This window comes from Rattus norvegicus, chromosome 14, assembly GCF_036323735.1.
Source record: "Rattus norvegicus strain BN/NHsdMcwi chromosome 14, GRCr8, whole genome shotgun sequence".
Lineage (NCBI taxonomy): Eukaryota > Metazoa > Chordata > Mammalia > Rodentia > Muridae > Rattus > Rattus norvegicus.
Window position 1 is genome coordinate 19762915 of NC_086032.1, and position 14116 is coordinate 19777030.

A 14116-nucleotide genomic window follows, 5' to 3' on the forward strand; every position below is an offset into this window, starting at 1 on the left:
AGGAGGAAACAACCCAGCATTCTCAAGGCCTGCATAGTGTCATGTGACTGGGAGCAAACACTTAGATTGCATGGTTAACACTTAATAGACCTTAGTAATCTCATTTTAAAAATTACTGTTATTATTTTTACTGTATGTACATGTATGATTTTAGTTATCTGTCATACTGAAGCTGATGATCCAAAGGAGGGCTCATGTGAGCTCATCCATTCCATTACACGGGCTGGGGGTTGGGGGGAGGGAGATGGGTCCGTGGCTAAGAGCAATGGTGAAGACTACCATTGGGTTCAGGTCCCAACGTCCACGTAACAAGCCTGGTGCCCCCAACGCCTCTACCTCCTGTTCTGTCTTTTGTGCATACCCATGACACGTTACTTACACACACTCAGACACACACAATAGACACACACACACAGATGAAATTAATAATTTCCTCAAACACACAAGGGAAGCAGACATCATGGTACACAAACACGCCTGTAATCCCCAGACGCCGTCACAAAACAGAACAACCAACTTAACAAAAACAGTCCATTTTTAAGGTCTAAATGAATGATTAGCACAGAAGGTCTGTCAGTGGAGAGCAAAAGAGTGAGGCTCTGCAAAGAGCCACAGGGGCAGACAGCACTTCAGAGCACCGCTGGAAGGGAAGGAAGCCACTCAGACTCAGAACCAATCCACCCACAGCAGCAGGGCAAGCCTGGACTCTTTGGGACTGGCACACAAGTAAAAGCTACTGACATCTCTCATCCAGATTTGGGATTTCACAGAACCCCAGAGGCTAGGACGGTAAAACTTACCTAGGAGGGTGACCTGCCACACTGCTCTCCCGGCAGAACAACAAGAAAAGATGACCTTTGTCCAGAGCACTCTGCCCTGGCCTTCTTGCATGGAGTTCACAAAGACTGCCTTGTGCACACATAATCACTACTCTGAGAACCTGACAATATAAATCTAAGACCAACCGCTGCCTCTGGGGCTGATTGCAAACGGTGTGTGTGTGTGTGTGTGTGTGTGTGTGTGTGTGTGTGTGTGTGTGTAGGACAGAGGGCAATGTCCTCTATTTTGTTCTTTTCTTAGACACTGACTCTCTCCCTGAACCCAGAGCTCCCTGTTTCCATTAGAATGACTGCTGAGACTCCATCCATCCATCCATCCACACATCCACCCATCCATCCATCCATCCATCCATCCATCCATCCATCCATCCACTCACCCATCCATCCATCCATCCATCCATCCATCCATCCATCCATCCATCCAAGATGATCCATTCTAGAGACACAAACTGGTCCTGGGCTCGCAACGCAAGCACCTCATCCACTGAGCCATCTTCCGGCCCCCAGGTTTTATTTTCTGACCACTCAGGAAGGCAGGAGACACAGGATAGAGGCTGTTCCTATAATCCCAGCTCTTGGCATGAAGAGAGAGGAGGAGCAGCCTGGAGGAACCTGAGAGATGCCACCACCTAGTCCCTCCTCCCAAAGTTAACGCTGTGCTGAATGCATCTTGGTGTGCACGTCCTGGTCACTGTGTGCTTCCCAAGCAGAATGGCAATGACATGCTCACAGGCACAGCAGCCATATGTCTCTGTGACTTTTAACAGAAACGTGGAAAAAAAAAATACTGGAAATTTGAGGATGGACAGATTTTGTGGTTCTAGGTTTACCCCAGCACCCATATGGTGGCATTCAACTGTCTATAATCCTAGCTCTAGAGGAGCTGATGTCCTCTTCTGGCCTCTTTGTACACTGTACCCAGGAGGTAGGTGCACAGACACACATGCAGGCAAAACACTCACATGCATAAGAATTAAAAAGATATCTGAAAATGGGTCAGGAGCGAAGCTTGTGTTCACAGGACTCTCCTCCCACAGGAAGTACTGGGGTACAGGTGACATGAATGGATGAACGATGTCCAAGTTTTCACAATACTTGTGGGGGAAGAGTCATTTCCCAGAGGTTAGAGAGACGGCTTGGAGGTGAAGAGCAGACCTTGCTCTTGGAGAGGAACTGAGTTCTGTTCCCAGGCTCCATGTAAGGTGGCTCGAAGCCGCCCACGTCCCCAGCTATGGACTTGACTCCCTCTTCTGAACTCTATGAGCAACTGCACTCCCATGCACACATACCCACGAATATATTTATTTAAAATATATTTTAAAATAATAAAAAAGACCTTTTAAAAAAGTGATTTGTGAGCCAAAGGGGTCACAGATGCCATAAGAAAACTCACAGAACCGACAAACCTGGGCCCTGAGGGGCTCACAGAGGCTGAACTGCCAACCGAGAGCAGTGTACGGGGTAGGCCTAGGCCCTCAGTTGGGCAGCTGGGTTTTCATGTGGGACCCCTAAAGACAGGGGCTGTCGCTGCCTACACTGCCTGCCTTTGGATCCCTTTTCCGAAGGTGAAGATGCATCTTACTGCAATTTTTTATGCCAAGGGTGGTTGATATGCCCGGGAGGCTCCCCTTTCCTGAGGTGGGGGGTGGGGGGAAGTGAGAGGTGAGAGGGAAGGCATGGGAGGAGAGGAGGGGGGGACTGTGATTAGGATGTGAAATACATAATTTAATTAATAAAAAGTACCGTTGTAAAAGGGGAAAAGTGACTTCTGGCTTAGAGGCCGACAGACACCCTTTGCTGACTAGGGGCAGGTGTAAAGTAGGAAGGATGGAAACCACTTGTGGTCCCACTGCACAGAGACGATCAGTTTTACAGTTTTCTTCTGCATGTTCATGTGTATCTTTGTATTAAAATCCGCGGTGGTGACATCTAGCTGGTGAGGGCACAATGGTGTCTACGGCACAAGTGGCTATGTCCCATGAAGAGCACATGTGCAAACTCTTTCAGAGTCAGCGTGGAAGTCCCAGGTGGGCAGCTACACCCACTTTTCTTGCTATTTTTTGAGAATGGTTAAGTAAAAACACTTTTTAGAACTTTCTTCTTTGCAAATATAAGAATGTAAACCTATAAATTTCTAATTTCGAAATGTGCCTTCATGGTCATTCGGCTTGAGATATTTTTGCTTGTGACTTCTTTGATTAACGAATCCTTAGGAGTCTGTACTTTTAGTTTCCAAATGTGTAATTTATATTTATCTGATTATAAATTTAATCATTTTATCAAAAAACAGAACATATTCGTATTATTTTAAGATTTTACTGCTCACTGATACTTTGTGATAAGTTAAACAAAAGGCTCCCTCCCAAAAGATATGCATGTCTTCCTCTCTGGGACTAACACAGGCTGCCATTTTACCGGAAGTAGTTTCTATAGCTGGAATTAAATGAAGGACTCTGGGTTCCTTGAAAACTGCAGTTATTTATGTCCTTGTAACAGAAGGTACAAAGAGAGAAAGGAAGCACTGGGAACAGGAAGGCAGACACTGAGGGGATGAGCCCGTCACCGAGGGATTCTCCAACCACAGGAGCTGCGGCAGCAAGGACTGGACTCTCCCAAGCGTCCTGGAAAGAGCAGTCTCAAGTGACAGGTTACAGAATAAACTTCTGTTGCTTTAGGGTACCAGCTCTGTTTGCTAGAATACTCACAGAAAATGGGTGTACCTTCTTTCAAGGCCCAGAATGCGGTCCACTGTCCAGAGCGTTTCTTAATGCCGCCAGAGAGTGCACTCTGTTCTTTGGCAGGGAGAGGCCACCACATGCAGTTTTCCACTGGACAGCTGTTCTGATACCCAGGAGATGCTCGAATGTGTAACCAGCACACTCAGAACATGATTTCCTCTCTAAATACTCTGCACTTTCCTATATATGCACAACCATAATAAGGTTAATCTAGAAACTGAGCATAGAAAGAGGAGAATTATAATAATGTACTAGAATATATACTATACTACAATAGGATAATTATGATATATTATAAAAAAAAGTGTGAAGCTACAAATTATATTCTGAGCATTATGCTACTAAATATTCTTTTGTAACAGTGTTTATTGCTCATTATATAGATGTTCTGCACATTTACACTTTTTCTCTACACTATATTAAGTGTCTTTTGCAGTTCTGCTAGCACAAGGCAGAATATCGTAATATACATATGATGTAAAACTTTTGCCTGGGGGCTGAAAAGATGGCTACGTAGTTCAGAGCTCTTACTGCTCTTGCAGAGGACCCAGGTCTCGTTCCCAGCAGCCGCACGGCTTCTCACAGCTACCTGAAGCTCTAGCTCCCAGAGATCTGACACTCTTGCCCTCCATGGGCTCCTGCGCATACGCAGTGCACACAAAGTTACTCAGGTTCACATACAAACACATGAGTACATGAATAAATGATTAAGATATTCTTTGCCTATATTGATTATTTTCTTAAGGTACATGTCTGGTATGGTTGCTGGCCTTTGATTTACGCTGATGAAGTAATTTTCAAACGGGCTGCTCCTGGGCTGGAGAGACAGCTCAGCAAACAAGGTATTTGCTTAGCCTGGAGAACTGAGACTTGAGTTGAATTTCAGAACCCACAGAAAGGTGGGACGAGATTAGTAACTCCACAGAAAACTGACTTCTCTGACCTCGACAACACATGTGTGCTGTAGCATGCATACCATCTCCCTACAGGATGAACACATGTGTACACACACACAGACACACACACAGACACACACACACACAATATTTAAAAAATTGTTTCAACATATGCTTCTGGCAGAGCCCATGTCTGCCATCAGGATTGAATGCTATTATCCACAAATAATAACAACTTTATACTAAACCGTATTCCAATAGCGTAGGTCAAGTGGACATGAGCTAAATAGTTTTTAAACCAAAAACAATTAGAGGAAAGGTATTCTAGTAATCTTCTCTCATAAGAGTACTGGGGCTGAAGGGACGTGGTTGGAGCACAAGCTGTTCTTGCAGAGGACCCAGGTTCAGTTCCCAGAACCCATATGGTGGCTCACAATGACTTATACCTACAGGTCCAGAGGAGCTGATGTCTCCTTCTGACCTCCTTGTGCTCCTCCTGTAAAACACACACTGGCATATGTACTGTTTTCATTAGAAACATACCTGATTCTCTGGTAAGATGGAGCTGTGCTCACATACAGGGAGGATTGAGAGCATAAGTACCTAATGTCACCACATAGTATTGCACACCTTTAACCCCGGCACTGGGGGGTTGGGCGGAGGAAGGATGGGACAAGCTGGCAGATCTCTCTGAGTTTGAGGCCAGCCTAGTCTACAGAGTGACTTTCAGGATAGCCAAGGCTATACAGAGAAACCCTGTCTTGAAAAAAACAAAACAAACAAACTGAAGAAGAGGAGGAAGAGGAGGGGGAGGAGGAGGAGGAGGAGAAGGAAGAAGAGGAGGAGGAGAAGAAGAAGAAGAAGAAGTAGAAGAAGAAGTAGTAGTAGTAGTAGTAGTAGTAGTAGTAGTAGTAGTAGTAGTAGTAGTAGTAGTAGTTAATGTCAAAAGGGAGATCTTGGCACCTGTCTAATAGTCCCTGGATGACAAACCCTTCTGTCACCTTGAGATCAGCCCAATAGTATATTCCCACTGACATAAACACCTATTTTAAGCCTGCCTCTATCCTATCTCGTGGAAATGTCATCAGTACTGTTTGGTTTTGAATCCCATGTAACAGTTTCTAAGAAAACGGACTGTCCTTTAGATAACCCAGCAGCTCACACCTGCTTCCCAATGACCTCTGCTGTCGTCAATGCATTTCCACCTTCACTGTGAACATGAGGTCTGGGAGAGCAAGGTGACGTTTAGCCCCAAGGACTAAGCTTAGCCTCAAGGGATGTCCAGTACTAATGACAAACTAACAAACACTTACACTCCTGGTCTGAGGTCACACGGCGATTGGTTATTTCCTACAGGCTCTTTCCACTCGCCAGTACAGATGTTACACATCTGACTAGCAAGGCCAAGGTAGCTGCTGGAGAGTGGCTGCTGGAGGGACCCCTGACTCTACAGGATCAGCCTCTGCATGTGCTGCCATCACCCACAGCTCTGAACCTCAACCCTAGGTCAAAGGACAGAGGCTCATTTCTCAAGGAGTCCTGAAGATGTAATTCTGCCCGAGCCATCCAGGGCTGCACAGTGAGACCCTGCCTCAAAACACGTGAGTAAATAAATAAGTGAATAAATAACCCGTCATGGTATGTTTCTTCTATCTGTACTTGAGAAGGGCGTTTTCATCAATAACCCTGCAATCCCAGTACTCGGGAGCCCTCTCTGATGACATCTCTCACTGCTGGGATTTTGTCTGTGCCTCCACACCCTTCTTATGTGGTGCTGGCGTCTGAGTCCAGGTTTTCATACTTGTGTAGCAAGCATTAACCCATCGGTCAATCTCTACAGCTCTAAACGGAGGCATTTAAAACAATTCCTCCAAGCATACAAATACCCCAGAATGATAAAGGAAGTACAAATATGGAAGAAAAGGACCATGAGCTTAAAACGCTGGATACTCAGTTTAAGGACAGTTTGGAGATCTCACTTACATCCTATATCTATCCAAAAATCAACATTTTACAGAGTAAAAGGTAACAAACCTAAACATAGTGTTTTCTCTCTTAAAATAGAACACTACTTCAGACTTTTAGCTTACAACTGATTTAATCCCATAGCAGATAAAACTCAAAGGCTCAGGACTAAACTCCAGATTTTCTTTCAGACACCGAAAGATTTGTGAGCACACACTGCCAGCTAGGTAAGCAGTAATAATCAGGGGTAACCTGATAACAATGGGGTCACAACCACAGCCAAGTTGTTGTCAACACTTGGAAATATGACAGCAATCACCTACCCTGTCCTGCAGGTGTGCCTTCACTGAGCTTCTGAAGACAGCTTTGTTCCTTGTTTTCCTGACTCTGGAGCAAGTACACAAACTTGTTTCAAGAACGCTGCTCCAAGACACCCGGATGCAAAGGAGTAAAATTAACTACAGAACATATCACTTCATCTCAGGAAGGGCATAATTTCTAAATTATTGTAAGCATGCATGAAAATTTCTTGCTTCTATCCTGAGAAGACCAAGGGCAGTCTCTGACTACTCATCGTGCTTCATGGAGGGGGCTGAGGAAGCCCTGAGTCAGCACGTGCTGCTGACAAGGGCACAGTTCAGGACCCGGAAGGCCTTTGTAAGTACAGTGTTATAAATGATTGACTAGCAACGGCAGCTTCCTCTGTCTGACTGGTTACAGCGGGACTGCTCGTCTGCAGACACCTCCCGGGAGACTAACTCTCCTCCTTGCTGTACACAATACACAACTGAGGTTCCGGGCTGCTGTAGTCGTTGCTGCCACTGGGTCAGAGTGCCCACCTTGTGTGTACATGTGTCTGCGTCTGTCCTTCTTTCTTTCCCTCGCTGCTCTAGTCAAGTTTGCAGACCCAAAGCATGTTGGGTGTGATAGTTTTAAAAGTCCTTTACTTTGAATGTTTTAAAATATAATCTTTATGTTTGCTGGTGTTTGGCCTGCATGTATGACTGTGTAATCTTTGTTTGCTGGTGTTTGGCCTGCATGTATGATTGTGTAATCTTTGTTTGCTGGTGTTTGGCCTGCATGTATGACTGTGTAATCTTTGTTTGCTGGTGTTTGGCCTGCATGTATGACTGTGTAATCTTTGTTTGCTGGTGTTTGGCCTGCATGTATGATTGTGTAATCTTTGTTTGCTGGTGTTTGGCCTGCATGTATGACTGTGTAATCTTTGTTTGCTGGTGTTTGGCCTGCATGTATGACTGTGTAATCTTTGTTTGCTGGTGTTTGTTTGGCCTGCATGTATGTCTGTGTGAGGGTGTCTGAAGCACTCGAACTGGAGTTACAGACAGGCGTGAGCTGCCATGTGGGTGCTGGGAATTGAACTGGGGTCCTCTGGAAGAGCACCCAGCACTCTTAACTGCTGAGCCATCTCTCCAGTCCTAATTTTTAACTTCTACTATGCTTCTAGAAATGTAAAAAAAAACAAGTAAATAAGTAAGTAAGTAAGTAAATAAATACATAAATAAATCAAAGACCATTCCTGACAGTTCAGTTCAATGGCAGTGGGATATGTTTCTATGAGCACACATCTACAATCAAGACCCCTGAGAGGCAGGATGATTTTAACATGACAGGCTAATAACTGGCAGTCACCTTGAGCCCTGGTTCTGTGGGGCTGGCTGGAAGGTTAAACAGATGACATGATAATGCTTCCTTTGTTAGCCTCAGTGCCTGAGCACCAGAGGGCAAACCTTGTTTTATTTTGTCTTACTTTTGCATTCTTTAAGATAAACACTTGGTGGTCCTTTCCATCCCTCAGCCCCGGAGGCAGCTCGGTCCTCAGGGAAGATCCACTTCTCAGGGGGCTCTTCCTTCCCTGGGCTTATCCTTCTACTTTAGACTGGAGTTGTCATAGTCATGGCTAGGGTCCCTGGGGAGCTTTAATCACCTGATCCACCCACAATGTTGCTACTCTGTATTAAGTTCATGTTACCGCTAGGTTTAAAGGCCCAGCAGCTTCCCCAGTGAAGCCCAGGTGTCTTTCCAGCTCCCCACCCTGCTGAGCCACACACAGTCCTGCAGGCTCCTTACCACCTGCTCTTCCTGGCAAGGGACAGTGAAAACATATCATGTGCGAGGAGAGGCTCCGCACCCTGTGGTGTCCATCTAGCTATGTCTCAAGGTCTAGCCCAGGCCTTGTGCTGTGCAGAAGCATTCCCTGACCGTTCCCTGTCTGTAGACTCGATCCTCTGCTCTGACCACTAGATTGGCGGCTAGATTTTAAGGAGCACACAGATAAGAATGTTGAATGCCAGCAAGCACAGAGATAGGGATCAAAGTGTTTGGTCACTAAGGACTGCGGTGGGTGGAAAGGCCTTTCTACAGGGCAGCCTTGTGGCGAAGTATAGAACTGTTTCAGAAAGTCTTGGAGACCACATCACCTCAAAAGAACACTTTTGCCCACTTCCTTTGTGAAAGTCAAGGATCTCTAGGACCTGAACGAAGGCTTAGACCTTTGTATTTAACTCAACTAGGACACAGTCTAGGCAACAGGAGTGCTAGTCTCTTGGTTACTCGAAACCACTGACTGCACAGTTAAATCTAATAGCTGCCAAGGGTTTTAGAATTAAAGCAGACATTTCTTGGGTCCAAATGGCTGTTTAGACAGCCCGTGGACAAGGAGCCAACCTCCCGTGGAGTGGAGTACCTCCTGGTTTTCTACAACATCATACCCCGTTTCCCTGGCCTTGTACTTAAAAACATTTCATGTGAAATAACTATTTCTCTCACCTAATTTAACACTAACTGCCCACCACACTGTTAGGACTTCCTGGATCTGACTTGCCGATCGAGGGGCGTGCCGTTAACAGTCTGCTCCTCTCACACTGTTCTTCCTTCCTTCCTGCCATGTTCATGTGCGCACCCTTCTCAACAAAGAATTCAAACGGTGTCACTACAAATGTTTACACGCACCAGCAGCAGACCTGTGCTCACCTCAGAACTGTTATGCGGGAGGCAAGCGAAGTGCCACCGAGTTAAGGATTATCCTTAGGAAACCAAGAAACTAAGGCCATTTCACGGTGCACCTTTCTAAATGGATGGGGATTCTCTTTCAAACACATCATGCCAAGGGCCCTGGCTAAAAGGCTTCTTGGTGGCTAGTGATCTCAAACTGTGACTTCTTCCCCAAAGACTGCTACAGCTTCGGAGGCTGGGTAAACAGACCTGGCATGGTCAGACTTTCAGCGGATGGCCTCCAACCCTTGCGTACATACTGTGGCACTGCTAAAGGAAGCTGTTGTCTGACAGAATCAGTGAGGGATGCCAAACCGCCTTAAAGCAAGCAGCGTGCTTCGAGCTTGTTTGGTGATTGTAAACGCTCTAAAACCTTCTGGGTCCTGCCATGACTGGGAAGAAGAAGGTTGAGTAAATCTGAGTCATGACAGGATTGCACACAAGGTCACAGCATGGTGTCACAGCTCCTAACTCCAACCTGGTGTACAACCCGCGTGTCCTGCAGATGTGCATAAAGGATTTCCCCTTGCATGCTCGTGTTTTTATCTCTGTTCTTTGAAGGAGAATAAATGTATGCTGAGAAGCCATCATATTGGCAGCTTGACAATAAGGACTGTAAGGAGTATAAGCGAAAAACACCTCACAACTTGGGAGCTGTTCTTAGAAAAAGTCAAGAGATCACAGAGATTCCTTGCAACTGTAAACACAAGTATCTAAGTATATACACACACATATATAGTATGCATTTACAAAACCAATGCCTCATAGATTTTATGCACAGGAACAACGGTACTTATGTTTAACCTCTATAAGACATGAGTTCTTCAGAGTCCATATTCCTGAAGCACTGAATTGAAAATTGCTTTTCCACTTAGTACTATTTAAAAGAGTAACTTTTTCAAATATTTTCTGGGTGTCACAGCCTGTTTAACAATGTCCCATTGACAGGACCCTCCTCTATCTTTCTTTCCCTTGCGTTTGTTATATCCCATAACCACAGTTGTGTTTTCCTAACTTATTCTTAGCAATCCCTGTGATTTCTACAGCATTTTAAGTCGGGACACAACTGATAGTTCTTTCCCTGTCTGTTAGGAACTGATGTTTAAATGACCTCAGATGTTCGCTTTGAAGGGCTTTGAGACAAAGAACTGTAACAGAACATACGCGTCTGAGAAAGGAGACCTCGGGGATAGGGAGAAATCTTTTCCCCAGTGAGCAGAGACAAGGGGTGGGGTGCTGGGGTGCTGAGCAACAGACGACAGTAAACACCAGGAGGGTCTCCCCCCTCCGACCCTCCCGTCCCTGTGACAACGAGGACGCTTCTGAGACTGGCACTAGCCTGGGATCTGACCATACCTTCATGGGTAGGCTCTGGGTCAGGTGTAAGGGAGATGTCATCCAGCTCTCGAAGGCAGAGCCATTCTCCATCCATAGACACCCGGAATTTGCAGAGGTAGATGGTCTCCATGGCAGCCTGGGTTATCTTGTCAGTGGTGGGGGTTGGCATATCAGTCGGAGGCGTCAGGGCAGACATGATGAGTCAGCTGTGACCACAACACACACACACACACACACACACACACACACACACACACACACACACACAAATAAATAAGACCTCTGCACCAAAAAAGATCCCAAATCTCAAGCTTTTAAATAAAGCTTTTAGAAAATGGGATGGGAAAAATTAAAAAGAGAGAAAAAAAAAACAAAGAAAAACAAAAAAATACCTTATAGAACAAACTGCTCAAAACAAACAATTGTATCTCTCTTTTCTTAATAGCAATTCCTAATGGTTAGCAAGGTTAGCCGGCGCCGTCCTCCACCAGCGTGCTCTCCTTTGATCTTCCTTTTCCTTTATTCCAACAAGGCTATCTATAGGCTTAAATCCTACACACCCAATGCTGGCTTTCAAAAATTGGTCTTGGCATGAATAAGTGAAAAAAAAAATCCGCCTTCTTTGTGCAGAAAAAAATACAAAAAGAAAAAATATAAATAAAAAAAATTAAGCTATAGTTTCAATTTATCTTAAAAAATTTTGACCAGCAGAAATCACTAGAGGATCTGCTCAGATGAGCCGGGATGCTGAGTTCTAACAGGATTGGTTGTGCGCAGTAAGCAGGGTGTTGACCAAAATGGCTGACTAATGAACTGAACTGAAAATCCAGGCTCATGTGACCAGCTGCTCTGAGCACGGGGCAAGCAATTCCCAGGATGCTTTATAGATGCTGCTGATGCAGGGGGAGCAATTAGGCTGCTCTCTGTCATCCTGCACAACCCACTTTCAGACTGTGCTAGTCAAACTATGAGCAGACCTAACACAATGCACAGATCCTCATCAATTTTCTACACTCGGGGATAGAAGGGCGGAATAACGGACCGGGAACATCAGACAATACTGTGCGACAATAAGCAGTTAGAGTCGTTTACTAAGCACACAATTCACTTCTATGGTTGTACAGTCAGCTATTGAAATTCACTACGCAGAACATAACATTTTATGAAAAGCCGAGAAAAAAAAAAAGCTGAAGCAGTCTTTTAAGCATTTATAATTTGGGTTTTCAAAATACAAAGGACTAAGCTTTTAAGACAGGACAGGAAAAAGCAAACACGAACGCCACCCTAAAGTAAAGAAGTGGACTCCTTCCTCATCAATAGCGATGCTTTCCTTCTGATATTGATACCAGGTTTCTGCCTCAACACAAAATGTATTTCTAAAGAGAAGTTAAGACCATGTTGTATTTTAAAAATATTCTTTCTATCCTGGAATATCCTGAAGACACATCATTAAATTTTCTTACCCGATGTGTGCACAAGTGTGCAATCCATCGTGTGCCATTTATGCCATCACCACACAATGCCAGGAAAGAGCTCTCTTCCATGGCAAGAACACCAGTTTTACAATGTTTTAGTGACCAAAAGAAATTGGTGTTTGTTTTGTTCTGTTCCTATTTAAGGGTTTAGGTTTAAAAGAGAAATATACAATATACCTCTTCATGAAATCTAACCCAGACAGCTGTCAGGGCTAGAGAGAGAGAGAGAGAGAGAGAGAGAGAGAGAAAGAGAGAGAGAGAGAGAGAGAGAGAGAGAGAGAGAGAGAGAGAGAGAGAGACCCTGCCCAAAAGGCAATCTATTCCAGCCAGGTATGGTGAGACACACTTGCCTATTCCATAATTCAGGGGCTCAGCTGCACAGCGAGTTTAGACCACCAGCCTATCTTAGGCTACATGAGACCCTACCTTAAAAGGAGTGATCGGTTGAGGCAGGAGGGAGGAGAAAAGGCTCTAGGTCAATGATAGAGTAGAAAGTCACAGAGAGCATACTTAAATAAATCTGTTTCAGATCCAGGGTCCAATACAGTCTCCCATTATTTATAGGGACTACATCCCATGTTTTCTAGTAGCTCTCTGAAATAAGGATAGTTTCTTTATACTGTGCAGTTTAATGTATGAATGAAACACAGTAAGAAATCAGTAACTGCTAGGTGTGTCTTTAATTCCAGGCAGATAGCCTGATTTACAGAGCAAGTTTCATGACAGCCAGGGCTACACAGAGAAAGCCAGTCTCGGAAAACAAACAACAAAGAGATCAATAACTAATTATAAAATAGAATCATTATATCATAAGGGCCAAATGAATATGGTCTGTTGCGAAATAACCTCCCCCACTTTTCTTTGAGGCAGGACCTTATGTGTTAGGTAGCACAGGCTGGCCCTGAATTTCCTACATAACTGAGGATGACCTTAGACTTTGGATCCTCTTGCCCACACCTCCCAAATGATAAAATGTAGGTCTTGCCACTCCGCCTAGTATGCACTTCGCTGGTGATCAAGACCAGACTTTGTGCAATGCTAGGAAAGCACTCTACAAACTGAACTACACTCCCAGCCCCACAAACATCTCTTGCTGTAGACACACCAGTAAAGTACTTGTCTTGGGAGCACAAGGACCTGGATTTAGTCCCCAGGGCCCAAGTAAAACAACTGGATCTGGGCACAGCAGCAGTAGGGAGAAAGACACAAGCCAATTCCTGGGGCTTGCTGGGCAGTCAGTTTAGCTTAACTGGTGAACTCCAGGCCTACGAGAGAGAAACTATCTCAAAACCAAGGTTGGTACTCTGTGGAACAGCATCTCCTGTGGCTTCCACATGCTCACGTGTGCATGCACACACTTACACACCTCATGTCCCTGAGCTCACATCTCTTCTCGCCAGGACAGAAGATGATGACAGTGCCTGCGGAGGGGGATCATGGAGGCATTGTGACATGGTGTTAGATGACAGCACAATGAGAGCTTCACAATGACTGGTAATGGGAGGGTAGCACTTACAGTGTGGATCCGCTAGGCAGAGATCCAGGCCCTGAGCTCAGGAGCAGAATGTTTTACAACACTGTTTCGGATGGTGTGCGGTTTAAAAGTAATGAATTCCTTACTTCTGGAATTTTCAACTTAATGTTTTCAGACTACATTTGACCTCAGATAAGTGAACCCCAAATGAGGAATCATGGCTAAGGGACAAATACTGAACCTCAGCTCAGACTGGTCACAAACCATGGCATACTATCTTTTCACCAAGCAGCTTTTACTAAGCCCAGGAGGAGATCCCGGCTGGTGGCAGCAGGCCTGTACGATAGGAACACTTAAGACTACTGGGCAAGATGCTTGG

The 14116-nt window shown here is 44.9% G+C and overlaps 1 protein-coding gene across 4 annotated transcripts in view; it reads right to left on the minus strand.

The window, feature by feature from the left end:
• Rufy3 (RUN and FYVE domain containing 3) overlaps nucleotides 1–14116 on the minus strand; it is a 74938-nt gene that overhangs the window by 47322 nt on the left and 13500 nt on the right. For 2 of the 4 annotated variants that reach the window (NM_001025127.2, NM_001401615.1), the window contains exons 1-2: nucleotides 11181–11643; nucleotides 10807–10994 (exon numbers count right to left, since the gene is read on the minus strand). The exons of the other annotated variants lie outside the window; for them this stretch is intronic. In NM_001025127.2, coding sequence (NP_001020298.1) covers nucleotides 10807–10984 — 178 coding nt within the window. In that variant the 5' untranslated portion in view covers nucleotides 10985–10994; nucleotides 11181–11643. Of the gene's footprint in view, nucleotides 1–10806; nucleotides 10995–11180; nucleotides 11644–14116 lie in introns of those variants that run through there. 4 annotated transcript variants of the gene reach the window in all.